The sequence below is a fragment of the Indicator indicator genome, chromosome 24 (assembly GCF_027791375.1).
Source record: "Indicator indicator isolate 239-I01 chromosome 24, UM_Iind_1.1, whole genome shotgun sequence".
Taxonomy (NCBI): Eukaryota; Metazoa; Chordata; class Aves; order Piciformes; family Indicatoridae; genus Indicator; species Indicator indicator.
Window position 1 is genome coordinate 16,440,160 of NC_072033.1, and position 14,893 is coordinate 16,455,052.

The 14,893-nt window shown below is 57.1% G+C and overlaps 1 protein-coding gene across 1 annotated transcript; it reads right to left on the reverse strand.

Annotated features, from left to right (window-relative positions):
• Positions 1-3,319: 3,319 nt before the first annotated feature.
• Positions 3,320-12,791, reverse strand: SAMD10 (sterile alpha motif domain containing 10). The gene is made up of 6 exons (XM_054392055.1): positions 12,722-12,791; positions 10,659-10,667; positions 9,645-9,826; positions 6,110-6,278; positions 3,991-4,131; positions 3,320-3,372 (listed from the first exon to the last, which is right to left on the reverse strand). The coding sequence occupies exons 1-6, from the start codon at positions 12,789-12,791 to the stop codon at positions 3,320-3,322; spliced, it is 624 nt and encodes a 207-aa protein (XP_054248030.1).
• Positions 12,792-14,893: the final 2,102 nt, after the last annotated feature.

Sequence of the window (14,893 nt, forward strand, 5' to 3'; positions counted from 1 at the left end):
ACCTCCCACCAGCCCAGGCTGCTGAAGGTCTCATCCAGCCTGGCCTTGAACACCTCCAGGGAAGGGGCAGACAAGAAGATGCTGAAGAGGTGCTGATGATTTCTTCTGCCATTGGTGTATTTTGTCCTGCTTATTGGAAAAAAAAATATCAGCCTGAGCAGCAAAACTTAATCAGAGCTGACCAAATTTCATGCTCCCTGGTAGCTGCTGCTGCCCCTTCTCCCTGGTGCTGTGCCCACATCCTCCTGCCTTCTGCATGGGATGGATTCCTGCTTGCTGCTGAGGTTTTTCTGGTGTGCTTTAAATTGTTGTCTGGTGTGAATATTGCATGAACCTCTGCCTGCTTCATCTGTCTTTCATTGTCTGCTGCTGTTTGTCTTGGGGCAGTGCCTGGAATCCCACAGGCAGATAAGTGCTAGACAAAGGAAAGGTATTATTCTTGCTCAGCAAAAGCTGAGGAGTGACCCTGCTGCCTCCTGGTGCAGAGCAGAGCTCCAGTGTCCACCTCTCTGCAGCACCCAGGGGTCCTGGTGCAGCACCCACCAGCCCAGGTGCTCACAGAGGAGCCCATGGAGAAAACAATTCTTCCTCAGTGTCATCATCCAGAGGGATTTTGTTGTGTGCCCAGAGCTGCTTGGGATGTGTTTGCTGCTGCCCTGGGCAGAGTCTGGCCCTGGGTGCTCCTCAGATGACGGCACCAGAGTAAAGGAAGCGGTCCAGAGGCAGCCTGGAAGGAAGCTTCACTCTCCTCACCATCCTTGCTGGGATGCAGCTGGCACAGACCCTGCTGGGGCAGGGCACTGTGTGGGACAGGACCCACTCTGCTGCCTGCCCCATGGACATCATTTCACCCAACTGCTCCAGCCACATCCTGCCACGTCTGAGCAAGCCCAGCTGGGTCTCAGAGGGCCCTATTGAGGCCGTGTTTTGGGGCTTCAGCTGGGCATGCTGGTGGGGGTTCTGCTTTCTTCTGTGTCTTCTTTCTTCTGTGCAGAGGAGGAACTGGAGGGAGCTAGAGCAGAGCCTGGCATGGGTGGACATGGCACATGGGGGCCTTGTGGCCGAACACACCCTTGGGAGCACAGTGAGGGGCAGCTGGGCTTTGGAGCAGGATCTTGTCGGGGGGAACTTTGCCTTTGCAGGGGCTCAGGGGCAGCCCCAGCAGCGCTCCCTGCACCCTGTCTGCATTTCAAGCTGAACCACCAGCAACCTGCTGAGCCCGCAGGAGCCTCTGCTCCCCCACGCAGCTCCGGAGAGCAGCTCAGCATCTCCCTCTAACGATGCTCCTCACCACAGCCTGGCACTCAGCAGCCCTCTGCTGCTTTGGGGGATGCTGCCTGCCCCCCAGGCACCCCACAGCCCCTGGCACTCATCCTGCTGTCCCCAGTACCCAGCGCTGGGGCAGAAACTAAACCCATGCTCGGGAATCCCGGAGTGATTTGGGTTGGAAACGACCTTTCAAGGTCACCCAGTCCAACCCCCTGCAGTCAGCAGGGACATCCCCAACCAGAGCAGGTTGCTCAGAGTCCCAAACAACCTGACCTGCAATGGTTCCAGGGATGGGGCAGCTCCCACCTCTCTGGGCAACCTGGGAGAGGGTCTCACCACCCAATTTCTTCCTTCTCTCCAGTGTGAATTGCCCTCCTGTAGTTCAAACTCTCACCCCTTGTCCTGTCCAACAGGCCCTGCTCAAAAGTCTGTCCCCAGCTTCCTGCTCAGCCTTTTGGAGCACTGCAAGGCCACCAGAAGGTCTCCCTGAAGCCTTCTCCAGGCTGAACAACCCCAACTCTCAGCCTGGCCTCACAGCAGAGGGCTTCCAGCCCTGCCAGCATTGCTGTGACCTCCTCTGGCTCCTCTTCAACAGGTCCCTGTCTGTACTGAGGACTCCAGAGCTGCCCCAGCACTGCAGAGGGTGTCTCAGCAGAGAGGAGCAGAGGGGCAGAATCCCTTCCCTGCCCCTGCTGCCCATGCTGCTGGGGATCAGCCCAGGACAGGACTGGTTTTGGGCTCTGGGAGCAGTGGGCTCTTGGAGCTGGGGACTGTGCCCAGTGAAACCCCAAAAGCTCAGTTCTCAGTGGTTCTGTGGAGCTGGGGTGGATTTAAATACTGGTAACACCTCTGCCCCCTGCCCCAGGCTGAGACCTTTTCCCACAATCCAGACCTCTGTCCCCCATGGAAGTGATTGTTCCAGGGGCTGAGACATCTCCTGAGCATCCCTGGGCAGGGCTGCAGGGACTAAACCCATGGCCCAGGGTGAGGTGTGGGAGGAGTCAGAAAAGCAGTGAGTTAAAGTAACAGTCTCTTGGTTTATTACCAGCAGAGGAGCAGGGCAGTGCCTGGTGGATGCCCAGCTTGGGGGGCTACCCTGACATGCCTCCACACCCCTGCCAACTCCAAAGCCCTGGGGCCTTTGGGGTGCTGTTGTTTTGGGACCCCTCTCAACCCCACAGTCCTGCCCTCATCACCAGAGGTGGGACACTGGGAGGAGTTTGGGATGAACAGTTGTAAATGCCCAGAGGAGCAGAGCTCTGCAAAGAGCCGGTGGGAACACAGAGGATGTAGGATGGAGCACAACCAGGCACCAGGGACAGGTGGAACCTGGCACCCAAGAACCCCCACCCTCACCCCAGGCAGCACCCAGCACCACCCAGCAGCATCCCTGGCTGCTCCCACCCAGCCCTGCATCAGGTCCTCGTCTGCCTGCAAACGAGGACGGATGAAGGACAAGCTCCTGGCACAGCTTTCTCCAGTCCATAGCACCCTCCAGGCTGCCTTTGCTCCTGGATTTTCCAGCTCCAATGACTCAGCTTCCTTCTTAACTCACCCAGCAGAGTGCTGGGCCACGGTTGTCTTTTTTGGGGGGGCTGGTCAAGTATGCTGCTGGTAAAGTCGCCTCCTAGGACGCTGGAAGACAGCCCAGGCTGAAGACACAACTGAAGCTCCCTAGATAAGCTCCAAGGTATGGACACAGGCTGGTGGCTGCTGGGATGTCATCCATGAGCATAAGGCTTCGTGTCCTTCCAGCTGTCCCAGGAAGAGCCATGCTTGATGTGTCCATGATGCTGAGCCCTGCTGCCTTCTCCTTTTCCCTATCTCTTTCCCTGTGAGCCCTCAGGCTCAGGTGGGCAAAGGTTTGTCTGTTCCAGGGGCTGTTTGGCTGGTTTGCCTCCAGCCAAGAGCCACATCTGCTGGAGGAAACCTCCCATCTCTGCACAGAAATGTGTTTGTAAAGAAGAAAGAGAGAGAAGGGGAGGGAGAGAAGCCCTGGCAGGGCTGGGAAGCTCTTTCTTCGGCTCCCAAGCTCGGTTCAGGTCTTGTATCAGCGGTGCACAGCCCATTCCAGAGGTGCTCGGTTCACAGTGTTGGTGCAATCTGCCAAACAGATGGATCAGCTAGGAGACATTTCCAAAAGAAGCTGGAACAAGGTGGGAGAGGAAGGAATAAACAGCCTGCAGGGTGGCACCTTCCAGCTCACCTGCTGCCAGCCCCAGACAATCCTGTCCCTTCCGTGCAAAAATGCCACTGATGGATTTTGGGCTGTTCAATGCAGCCTGGCCCTGTGCACCCAAACCTGTGCACCAAACCCTGGCCCTGTGCAGCACCACAGCCTGGCTTTTGCACCACAATCTGTGCACCACAATCCACCCTAAGCTGTGCACCATGGTCCATCCCAGTGCACCGCAGCCTGTCCCCACATACCGCAGCCCATCCCAGTGCACCAAAATTTGCGCACCACAGCCCAATCCTGTGCACCACAGCCTGTTCCTGTGCAGCACAATCTGTGCCCCCAGCCCTGTGCCCCCCACCCCCTGCTCCCCACCCCACTCACCCATGGCACAGGCTTCATCCACACCTGTGCCATGCAGGTGAGTGCCTCCGGCTTCAGCAGCCCCCAGCCACAGCTCCCTGTGTCCAGGTGACTGCAAGATGGCCACAACCTTCCTGAGGCTCCCTGGCCTCTCACCCTGCTCAGGCTGCCTCCAGCCCTACCTTGGCTGAGCAGCTGCAGGTTTCGGACCTCCTCGCGCACCTGGAGCTGCAGGACCTGCTGCAGGAGCTCCTGGCGCTGCACCTCGTGCGCGATGCCCATGCGCTGCAGCTTCTCCCCGTTCAGCCGCAGCAGCGCCCGACCTGCAAGCACGGCACTGCCTCAGGCACAGCCCAGCAGCAGGACTGGCAGGGGCAAGGATCACAGGAGGACAGAATGCCAGGTGGGAAGGGACCCCAAGGATCCTCTGGTCCAACCTTGCTAGGTCAGAGTCTGGCCCTGCACCCTGCTGAGCTGAGTCTTGTGCGGGCCCAGCGCAGGGCAGGGACTCCTCTGCATCCCTTGGGAGATGATTCCAGTGTCTGACTGCTCATGGGGAAACATTTTCATAGTCAGAGAATCACAGAATGGTTTGGGTTGGAAGGAACCTCCAAAGCTCCTCCAGTCCAAAACCCTTCACTCAGCAGGGACATCCTGCACTAGAGCAGCTTGCTCAGAGCCTTCTCCAGCCTCACCTTGAACAGCTCCAGGCATGGGGCCTCAGCTCCCTCCCTGAGCAACCTGTTGCAGTGTTCCAGCAGCCTCCTGGTACAGAATCTCCCCAGCAGTAACTTGTCCCCATCAGCCCTTCTCTTTCCTATGGGACTCTTTGGAAAAGGGAGTCTCCATCACGGTATCCACCCTTCATGGTGGTCCATGGTGAGAAGGTCTGCCCTGAGCGTTCTCTTCACCATGCTGAACAACCCCAGCTCCCTCAGCCTTTCCTCACAGGGCAGGGCTGGCAGTCCTCTGATCATTCTCCTGCCCCTTCTCTGGATGCTTTCCAGCCTGTCTGCATCCTTTTTGTACAGCAGGCACCAAAACTGCACGAGCTGTTCCAACATCCTCAGATGCTCTTTCACCACCTGGACCCTTGGGGATGGAGCAGCCTCGCAGGTGACCCTGATTTCAGAGAACACTAAGGTCCCCAGCTTGATGTCTCCAGTCCTGGGACAGGTGCTGGCACCAGCAATCACAACCTATCCCTGCAGCCCAGCTTTCCATTTCTTCACTCCAGCTCCCACAGCAGGAGATGTTTTTCTGAGTGCAGGATCCCCATACCGGGCTGGTGGTCCTGGGGGGATGGGTTGGGGGCAATCCATCAAAACACATTAGTGTTGCCACCACTGTCCCTGGTGAGCCACTCTGCTGCAGCCCAGGGGCTAGCAGAGAAGGGTTTACAAGCAGCTTTTGTCCTCCTTTGCAGAGCACATCTGCTAATGCTGCTTTTGTTCCCCCACCAAGGGCCCACTGAGCTCTTGCATTAGGGTTTCACATCCCTCCCGGGCACCTCCAGAGCTCTCCCTTGCCTGCTACTTTCTCCTGGCCCTGCAGATGTCAGAGGAGAATGATGCTCCTACAGAGCATCACCATTGTCAACACCATTGTCCCCAAAGGGTAAAAATGAAGGAGCAGGTCCTAGAGGTAAACCTCCTCCAAGGACTTGGCTGGAAGTGTTGGATTCAGACTTTGGATTCAGAGCTGTATTCAGATGTTTGGAGCTTGGACTCCAGGTGGGCTGAGAACTTCCCTCTTGTGCAAACATTTTCAGTATTCAGAAAGCTCTAAAGTGATTATGTTAATCCAGGGGAGGAGAAGACTCTTACCCATCCTGTAAACCACAGCCTGCCTGGGGCAGTTTATGCTCATTTTGAAGAATCTCCAGTCTGCCCAGGAGTTCATGCCAGTGACAGGTGCTTTCTGCCCAGCCTCCCATCTCACCCTGCTGCATCACCCACGGGGAGAAGGGGCAGAATCAGAGAATCCCACACTGGTTTGGCTTGAGACAATTAAAGGTCACTCAGCCCAACGCCCTGCAGTCAGCAGGGACCTCTGTACCCACAGCCCCAAACAACCTGACCTGCAGTGGTGCCAGGGATGGGGCAGCTCCCACCTCTCTGGGCAACCTGAAATAGAGGGGGGCCATGTCTGCTTTCTGAACCTCCCAACAGATCTTCCTGGGAGCAGGTGTTGATGGGGATGAGTCCTGGGAAGGAAGCAGGGATGGTGATGAGTTCTGGGAAGGAAGCAGGGATGTGGATGGGGATGAGTCCTGGGAAGGAAGCAGGGAGTTGACCCTACCGGTGATGGCGTGGTGGGAGAACGCCTCAACGTAGATGAGATAGTTGTGTGGGCAGTGCTTCTTCAGCCATTTGCACACATCCTGCTGGGTCCAGAGCACCACTGGCTTGGCCAGGCTGCCCAGTGTGGGGCTGGTGTGGTAGATGCCATAGTGCTCGTAGGTACGGCCCTGTGGGGGCAGCAGGGGAAGGGGTTAGTGGGGTTCAACCGTGCAAGGAGGAAAATATCCTTGAACTCATGAGGGAGGTGGGAGGAGAGGGGGGCAGGAGGTCAAGGTGGGGGTCCTGCACTATAGACCCCACACCCAGGAGCTCACAAACCTTCTGCTGCAGGCAAGAGCCTCAGGCCACCTACCCTATGCATCTCCCATCCCAAAAGAGCATCACATAGGCTTGGGAGACAGTCTGGAGGTCCCCAGCGTCCCTCCTCCACCAGGCAGAGAAGGGCAGTTGCTGGCAGCTGGCAGTGGGGATGGAACCAGTAAAGTCCTGGGTGGGCATCAGGAACCAGTGCAAAGCCATCCCCACCAGAAGTCCTCAGGAAATCAGCCAGCAGGCAGCCGGTGCCCTGGAGCAGGATTAGGAAGCATCCCTGTCTGGGGCATGGCAGGGGCATGGCAGAGGCAGCAAGTGCCACAATGCCATGGGAAGCAGGTTGAAAGCATTTGGGCTGTGGTGTGCCAGTGCTGACCTCCATGTCTGAACACTGGCTAATTAAGCATGACTAATAGAGGAGAGAGATAATTAGTGTACCAGGGACTCCAGACATCCGGTGGTCACTGATGCTAATGACATAGCCCTGGGAGATGCCAGAGGAGGCACAGGAGGGCAGCAGGCTCTGGGATGTCTCCTCAGCCCTATGCTGGCCATCACTGACCCTGCAGAGCCTGGGAAGCCCTGGCCAGCCTGGCAGGAGCTGCTGCTGCTCCCATGGCACCATTTGGGCTTGGGAAGGGACTTCTCCTTGAGCAAAGGAAGCATTAAAAACTGAGTAGGTGTGGCACCTTGGGACATGGTCTAGTGGTCATGGAGGTGTTGGGTGGAAGGCTGGACCTGATGATCTCAGAGGGCTTTGCAACCTGACTGATTCTGTGATCCTAAACCTTGCCTGGGGCAGCTGGGGACATGCAAGCAAGAGGGAAGAAAGCAAAGTGGAGAGCTTGTAGATGAATAACCAAGGAGTCCACCTCAAAAGCAGATGGAAAATGTGACAGACAACACACAAAACTTGATTTCCCAACCAAACCAAACCCTCACCTTGCAGGGGGACCCCTAATAGCTCTTTGCTCCCCCCAGATACAGCCCTGGCTGCTCGCTCAGCTCCTTCATACTCAGCTGAGCACGCAGGGAGCGTGCCACAGGGAGGAGGAGGAGAAGGAGGAGGAGGCAATTTGTTCTGGATTCACTAAGGAGTGATGATGAGAAGCAGAGAGGCCAGGGGAATAACAGCCAGCTTCCCATGAGATTCCTGCCTGCTTCCCTTGAGCTTCCCACAGTGATTATTCAACCAACTGTGTGAGGCACAGGGGAAGAGGTGAAGAACAACCTGCAGCTGCCCTCAGCAAGCTCATGCCTTCATCCATGATCAGCCCCAGCCCTGCTTTTGGCACCCATCTCATCACAGACTGACAGAATGCTTTGGGTTGGAGGGGACCAGTTCCAACCCCCCTTGCCATGGGCAGGGACACCTCCCACCCTCCTCAGCACTCCTGTAGCCCCCTTCAGGTACTGGAAGGCTGCTCTAAGGTCTCCCCAGAGCCTTTTCTCTTCCAGGCTGAACAGCCCCAACTCTCCCAGCCTGTCCCCATAGGGGAGGATCTCCAGCCCTCTGATCATCTTCATTGCCTCCTCTGGCCCTGCTCCAGCATCCTTAAGCCCCCTCCATGCTGCTGTCTTGGGATGCATGATGTGCCCCCTGGCACGGCGGGTGCAGCCCCCAGGCAGGTCTGTGGGTGGGCAGGGGATGTGTCAGGAGTCTGGGGCTGGTTTTCCAGCTGGCTGAGCTGTGCTGTCTCTCTGATGAACTCTCAGCCATGAACATCAAGCAGCAGCAGTGAGGAGAGTAGAGCTCGGGAGCTGCTCCTGAAGGGAGGCAGGAGGCGGCTAGGGGGAGTTGAGAGGTGGGGGCATCCCCTGGGAGCACATCATCTCCCTTCTCCCGGACATTTTTCCTTGCTTATGGCAAAATGAAAGCTTTTCTCCTGCCCAAATCCCTCTGGGAGGCGTGGAAATGAGGCAGGGCCATGATGAAGGTGGCTAGCACCTGGAGAGTGGCTGGCAATGTTCCTCTGTGCAGGCAGCTCTGTCCCTGTGCTTTTCATAGAGGTGTAAGAGGGAAGGAGGCAGTGGAATGCCTGGAGTGTCGGTTTGGACAGTGACACCAGGATGAGGACACCACAACTGCTGGTTCTGTGGTGGTGGGACTCTACCTGACCTTGTTCCCTTTCATGAAGGGAGCCCAAGCAGCACAACCAGCCCAGCCAACATGGCCCTCAGGGTGGAAAAGCATCTGGATGGAGGCTGGAAGATGGGCAGTTCCATTTTCCCTCTTTTCTTTCCACTGCTGCCTCCCAATGCTGATCCCAGGGCATTCCAAAGGGATTAGGAAGCACCAGGAGCTTCTCACTGGGAAGATTTTCCTTCTTCTGGCTGTGAAGGGGTAGGGGAGGAGGCAGGTGGCTGGAAACCTTCAGCTTACAGCCTCATCATTGGGCCATTATCCTCCCAAGGCTGGCTATGGGCCATTTCGAAGCACTCAGGATTTCCAGGCATTATAAGGAATTCGGGTCTGGCACATTCCCTGCAGGACTGCACTAAGTCCCAGCTCAAGGTGTGGAGGGGAGGTGATGCACAGAGCTCAGCACAGCCCTCAGCCTGATGAGAATAATTAAGTGATGATATTTTTATATATATTACCATAATTAAATGCCCAATAATCATGAGGGCTTACAACAAAATGGGATCTAACAGCATGAGCCTGCAGAGAAAGGAGAGAAGCTCCTGCAGGGAATCACTGGACAGAATCACAGAATTGTTTGGGTTGGAAAAGACCTCTAAGATCATCCAGCCCAACCCTCAACCCAACACCACCATGGCCATCAAACCCTGGCCACAGGTTTCTTGAACACCTCCAGGGGTGGGGACTCCACCAGCTCCTTGGGCAGCCTGTGCCCAGTGCTTGACCACTCTTGCAGCAAAGAAATTCTTCATAATCTCCAACCTAACCCTCCCCTGGTGCAACTTGAGACCATTTTCTCTTGTTCTATCACTTGATGCTAGAGAGAAGAGACCAACCCCCACCCCACTCCAGCCTCCTTCAGGGAGCTGTAGAGAGCCAGAAGGTCTCCCCTCAGCCTCCTTCTCTCCAGGCTGAACACCCCCAGCTCCCTCAGATGCTCCTCCCCAGCCCTCTTCTCCAGACTCTTCCCCAGCTTTGTTGCCTCTGGACCTGCTCCAGCCCCTCAGTGGATGGGGGCAAGTGAGGAGCAGCTCTGGGGCAGGGTCTGGAGAGAGGTGTGGAGGTGTCTGGAGGGTACCTGCGAGCCCTCGGTGCCCGGCTGCCGCAGCAGCTTGACGGTCCTGCCGCTGTCTGCCCGCTGGCTGCGGCCATCGTGCCAGGTGCGGCTGCTGCCAGGGTTCCTCTGCAGCCGGTAGCTGAGGTTCTCGGCAGACACTGTGTGCTCCAGGAGGCTGCGGCAGAAGCTGAGGTGAGCGGTGGCTGTGGAGGGGATCAGAGAACCAGAGAGGGGTGGGACCATGGAGTCAGGGAAGGGTGGAGTCAGGGAGTCATAAAATCACAGAAACATGGAATCATAGATTCATAAAATCATGGAATCAGAAAATAATAAAACCATAGAATCGTGGAATCATGGAAGCATAAAATCATCAGAGAATCATGGAATCATAGAATCATAAAACCATGGAATCATAGAATCATAGAATCATGGCAGCATAAAATCATAAAATCATGGAATCATAGAATCATGGAGTTGTTTCAGTTAGAAAAGCCTTTGAAGACCATTCAGTCCAACCATCAACCCAACACCATCATGCCCCCTAAATCATGTCATCAAGTGCCATGACCACACATTTCTCAAACACCTCCAGGGATGGGGACTCCACCACCTCCCGGGCAGCCTGTTCCAATCCCTGACCACTCCTGCAGCAAAGAAATTGTTCCTAATCTCCAACCTAACCCTCCTCTGATGCAATTTAAGGCCATTTCCTTTCATTTTGCCACTTGTTCCTCCTCTCCAAGAAGAGACCAAAACCCACCTGAATGAGGGTGAGAGATAGCCATGGTGACCTTCCACCTCCCTCTTGGGCACCCAAAAATGTCTCACCAATCCCATGGGATCTGCTAAGCTCAGATGTAGCCCCACTCTTATAATCTCCCCTCTCCCAGCCTGTCTTCCCATTGCAGGGAGGAAATCCATGGAGCCGCCAGCTGGTGCTGGGAGCTGGCAGGCACTGACAAGATGTTTGCCCACAGAAGCCCCTCAGCAGCAGGGTTTGTTGTGACTCCTGCCTGCTGAGCAGACGTTAGGGACCTGCAGCTGCTCTTCGCTGCCAGCTTACAACCCCCTGCTTGGCACCATTGATCTGCTGGGTGAGAGGACAGGAGCGGGGCAAAAGGAAAGAGACACTCTCCATACACTCACAGAATTGTTTTGGTTGGAAAAGACCTCTAAGACCATCAAGTTCAACCAGTGACATACCAATGGACCAGTCTGGCATTAATCAGTCACCACTGAGGCTGGGGAGCAGATAAATCTCCCCCGGAGTATCCCAGGGGAGAAGGGGACACAGGCTGGTCCCTCCAGCAAGCCCATGGATGCCTGGGGACAGCTGCTGCCCCACAGACTGACAAACTGCACACTCAAGGGTTGGCCAAACATGGACCAGCCCTTCAGTAATGACCCACATAGAGCCATTCACCCACTGAGGAGTGGGGTTTGTCCCTCACTACTTGTGTTTTAATGAGCTGGGGGTACACAGGTTGCAGTGGTGATGGAAAACTGTCCTTTGAGTGGGGGAGGAAGGAGCTGGCTGTTGTGGGAGGAGGATACGAGGGTGTTAGAGGCTCTTGCTCTTGTCTGTGCTGGGTAACAGCCAGGCAGCTAGGCATGAGCAGCACTGACCTGCAGAGGCAAGGGGCAGAGCATTCCCCAGCTCCCCTGCTCCCACCACAGCAGGCTGGGCAAGTAGGGACCAGCACAGCAAGCTGGGCAAGTCAGGAACAAGCACTGAAAGCAGAGTAGCAGCCAAAAGAGATCCCTCTCCAGGATAACTCACCCTGGGAGAATGGAAGGGCTCTGACAGCTCACCAGAGCTTGTTTCCACAAGCCATGGGTTTAAAAGAGACCTCTCCAACCTGTGTTCATCTTCATGTGAGAGGAGACCAACTGGTCAAAAGAAGTGGAAATGGAGCAGGAAATAGCGGTCATGTCCGCGTGTCCCAGGCTACCCAGACCACACCACACTGCCTGGCTCCTTAAACACATCCAGCAACAAACATTGATGTGGGGAAACTGAGGCAGGGGACCTGGCCAAAGGCTGGGAAACAAGCTGCAGGGAGATCCACGGAGAGGTTTGGTATTGAGGAGAGGCTGGGTTGGCAGGAGGGATCTCTGCACCTGTCTTGGGTGATGGAGATGTCTCCAATGGCTTCCTACGGCCTCAGACACCCCAGATAGCCTCAAGACACCTCAGATACCCTCAGCCAAGGGTGCCTGAGGTGTCTCCATCTGTCCTGCCCTGCCCCCAGCACTTTGAGCGCCCAGCCCTGCTGTGATTTTGCTGAGCTGCCCCTGAGCTGAAAACTACTCTGTTGGGGGCAGATATGGACCTGGCATGTCCAGAGGGGCTGGTGTCAGTGCTGTGTCCTTCAGCTGAGCCAGGGCTTCCCCAGGACTTGCTGCAGGGAGACTGGGGAATGGGTCTCTGGCCATCATCAGGACCTGTACCCGAAGGGGCTACAGAGCATCTGCCACCAGCAGCAGGACGTGGGCATCCTCACTCCCCCAGCAAACCCGGCTGGCAGCGAGAGAGATGGAGAGAGAGCAGATGGGAGAGGGGGGAAAGGCAAGGGAAAACAAGACGAGGAGAAAGGCAGGGCCGGGAATGCCGGCGGCAGCCTTCCCGTCGGGGGCAGTGCAGCTGCTGCCCTAGAGCCGAGAGCCCCAGCAGCTCCTCCAGCAGCAAACCTGGCAGCTCCTCCAACAGCTCTTCCAGCAGCTGCTACATAGCCTCCTGCTCCCTGAATCCAGCCCTCGGGTCCCAACTTTACGGTCATCCAGAGGCACTCAAACAGGATGAGGGCAGCCAGGGCATATGGGAGCATTTTGGGGCAAAAGAAAGGTGGGGACAGAGAAAGCCCTCAGCAGAACAACCCCTGGGCTGTGTCCAGGCAGGGACACGGAGGTGGCCTCCCACGCAGGCTCTTCTGTCCTTCCACAGGAGCAGCCACAGCAACACCACGAGCACCCAACCAACCTCCAGCCCCTTTTCTACCTAGCCTGGACAGGGCTGCACACGCAGCACCTCCCCGCAGCCCCTCCCGGCCCAGCAGCCCCCAGGCCATGCCCTACAGCCCCCTTTGGCCATGGCTCACCTGGCTCGGGGGGTCCTTGCGAGCTGCGGATGGTGGAGACGCAGCAGAGGGACGGTCGGCCCTGCTGCATCTCGGCGGGAGGAGGGACGAGCGAGCTCTCGGCGCCACCGGCTGTCACCAGCTCAGCTCCATCCCTGCCTCCCCTCATACCTCGTCCACACCTGACTGACTCCCCCCCCCATCACCTCCCTCCTGCCGACAAGCAATGGTGGCTCCACGCTCGTCCCAGCCCCAGCGCTGGGCAGTCCCCAGACGGCTTCATCCAAGGGGAGGGGGGAGACTTACACCCCCTCCCCGCTGCCCTGTGGGCGTTTGATCCGGAGAGATGCTCCCTGTTTTCCTCCCGTGCTCCCGTCTAATCCCATGGCAGTGCCAGCTGGCACTGGGATGGAGGGATGGAGAGATGGAGAGATGGAAGGATAGAGAGATGGAGAGATGGAGAGATGGATGGGAAGCCTAGGGGGCTGCTGGGGGTGACACCAGACTTGCCAGGCATGGGAGTGTCTGGAGCTGTGGCAAGCACATGCATGGCAGCACCGGGGGCAGCGGTGGTGTGGGGTGCCTGTGGGATGTAGGAAAAAAAGGAGGGAGTGAGGTGGTGAGCACCCACCCTGGGCTCAGAGTGGTCTGCACCTGCTCCTGCTCCTGGCCAAAGCTCTCATGGTTTTGGTCCTGTTTGGGGTCTGGGTAGATTTTACAGAACCTTGAGGCAGAGTTGCAGAAGCCTTCAGGGTGGCTGAGCCCAACTTGGCTCCACCTCTCTGGGTCACCACTAGCTGGTCCATGGTCCCTGTACCTCGTCTGGCAGTCCCAGGTGATGGACACCCCACTCGTGGCCTGGGCAGTCACCACCACCTTATTTTCTCTTGATGGCTCTTGAATGCATTTGGGGGACCCTCTTCAGCTGCAGGGGATGGGTGGAGGGGGAAGCCAGCAGCTGGGTCACCTCAGCCAGACCAGCAGCTGCCTGCCCTGGGCATTGAGACGGTCTGCAGCAGCAGCAGCAGCAAGGACAGACACAGCTCCCCCTCCTCACCCAGCACACCACCACTCCTTTTCCTTCCTCAGACACTGGTGGAATGTGAGTCCTGAAGAGGCTCAGAGCAGCAGCAGCCTCTGATGGGGGACAGGGGTGAGAAATCTCCCAGGGATGGGGACCCTGGGGCAGGACATGGCAGCACACACCAGCAAAAGCATCCCCAGGTCAGTGCCAGGGTGGGCACAGGCTGACTGACAGCAGCAAACTGGCTTTGATCTGGCTTTCCACAGGTGCTGCCAGCCTTGCGCAGCGTCCAGGACCTGTCCCAGGGGAAGTGGCAGCAGGCAGGGACAAGGAGAGGGGACCCCAGCACCTGAGCAGGCAGCATGCTGCTCACATCCAGCTCCATCCTCTGCCACCGTTTCCCAGCATGGCCTCAGGGACATCCCTGTGTCTCTGTCACACACGTGTCCTACAGCCCTGTCCTCTCTCTGGGGTCAGACAGCTTGCTGTGGGGGACAGCCAGGCTCCCTGGGGTCAGCCAGGCTTCCTGGGGTCAATCAGGCTGCCTGGGATTAACAGCAGGCCCTGGGAGAAGCTTGGCACAAGCTTTGCAAGAAACAAAATCCCTTTGTTGGTTTGCCTGGCTCCCGGTGGCTGGCAGGGAGGAGACATTTAGCACCAAATGGGATGAGAGGTTTGCCTACAACCACGGAAGGACTCACAGGGAGCTAGCTGTCCCCTTTGTGTTCCTCCAGAGAGGTGAAGAGTGGATGAGGCCAGGGCTCTCTGGGGACTCCAAGGATGAGGAATCCACTCTACTGATGGAGCAGCCTTGTCAGGGACTCATCTTGCTTTTGGTGACATCTGCATGAGCCACAAGCCTGGTGCTGCCTTGGTCCCCTCCAGCCCTACCACACACCTTCACAGAAAGCAAATGCCCTTTGCCTGCTCTCCATGCATGGGTGCTGCACATGGGTGCTCCTGCATGGAGGAACAGGCAGCCCAGAGACAGGAACCCTGGGGCACAGCCTTTGGGGGACTGTACTCCTGAGCCCCCCATAGGCACTGCCAGGAGGTCCCCAAGAACCCCAGGAAAGGAGATTTCTGTAGGTTTGGGGTGAGGGCAGCAGACAGGATGTCGGGGGGTGGCTCTGAGCAGGGTCTCCTGGCAGGAGGCAGGACTGGGATCC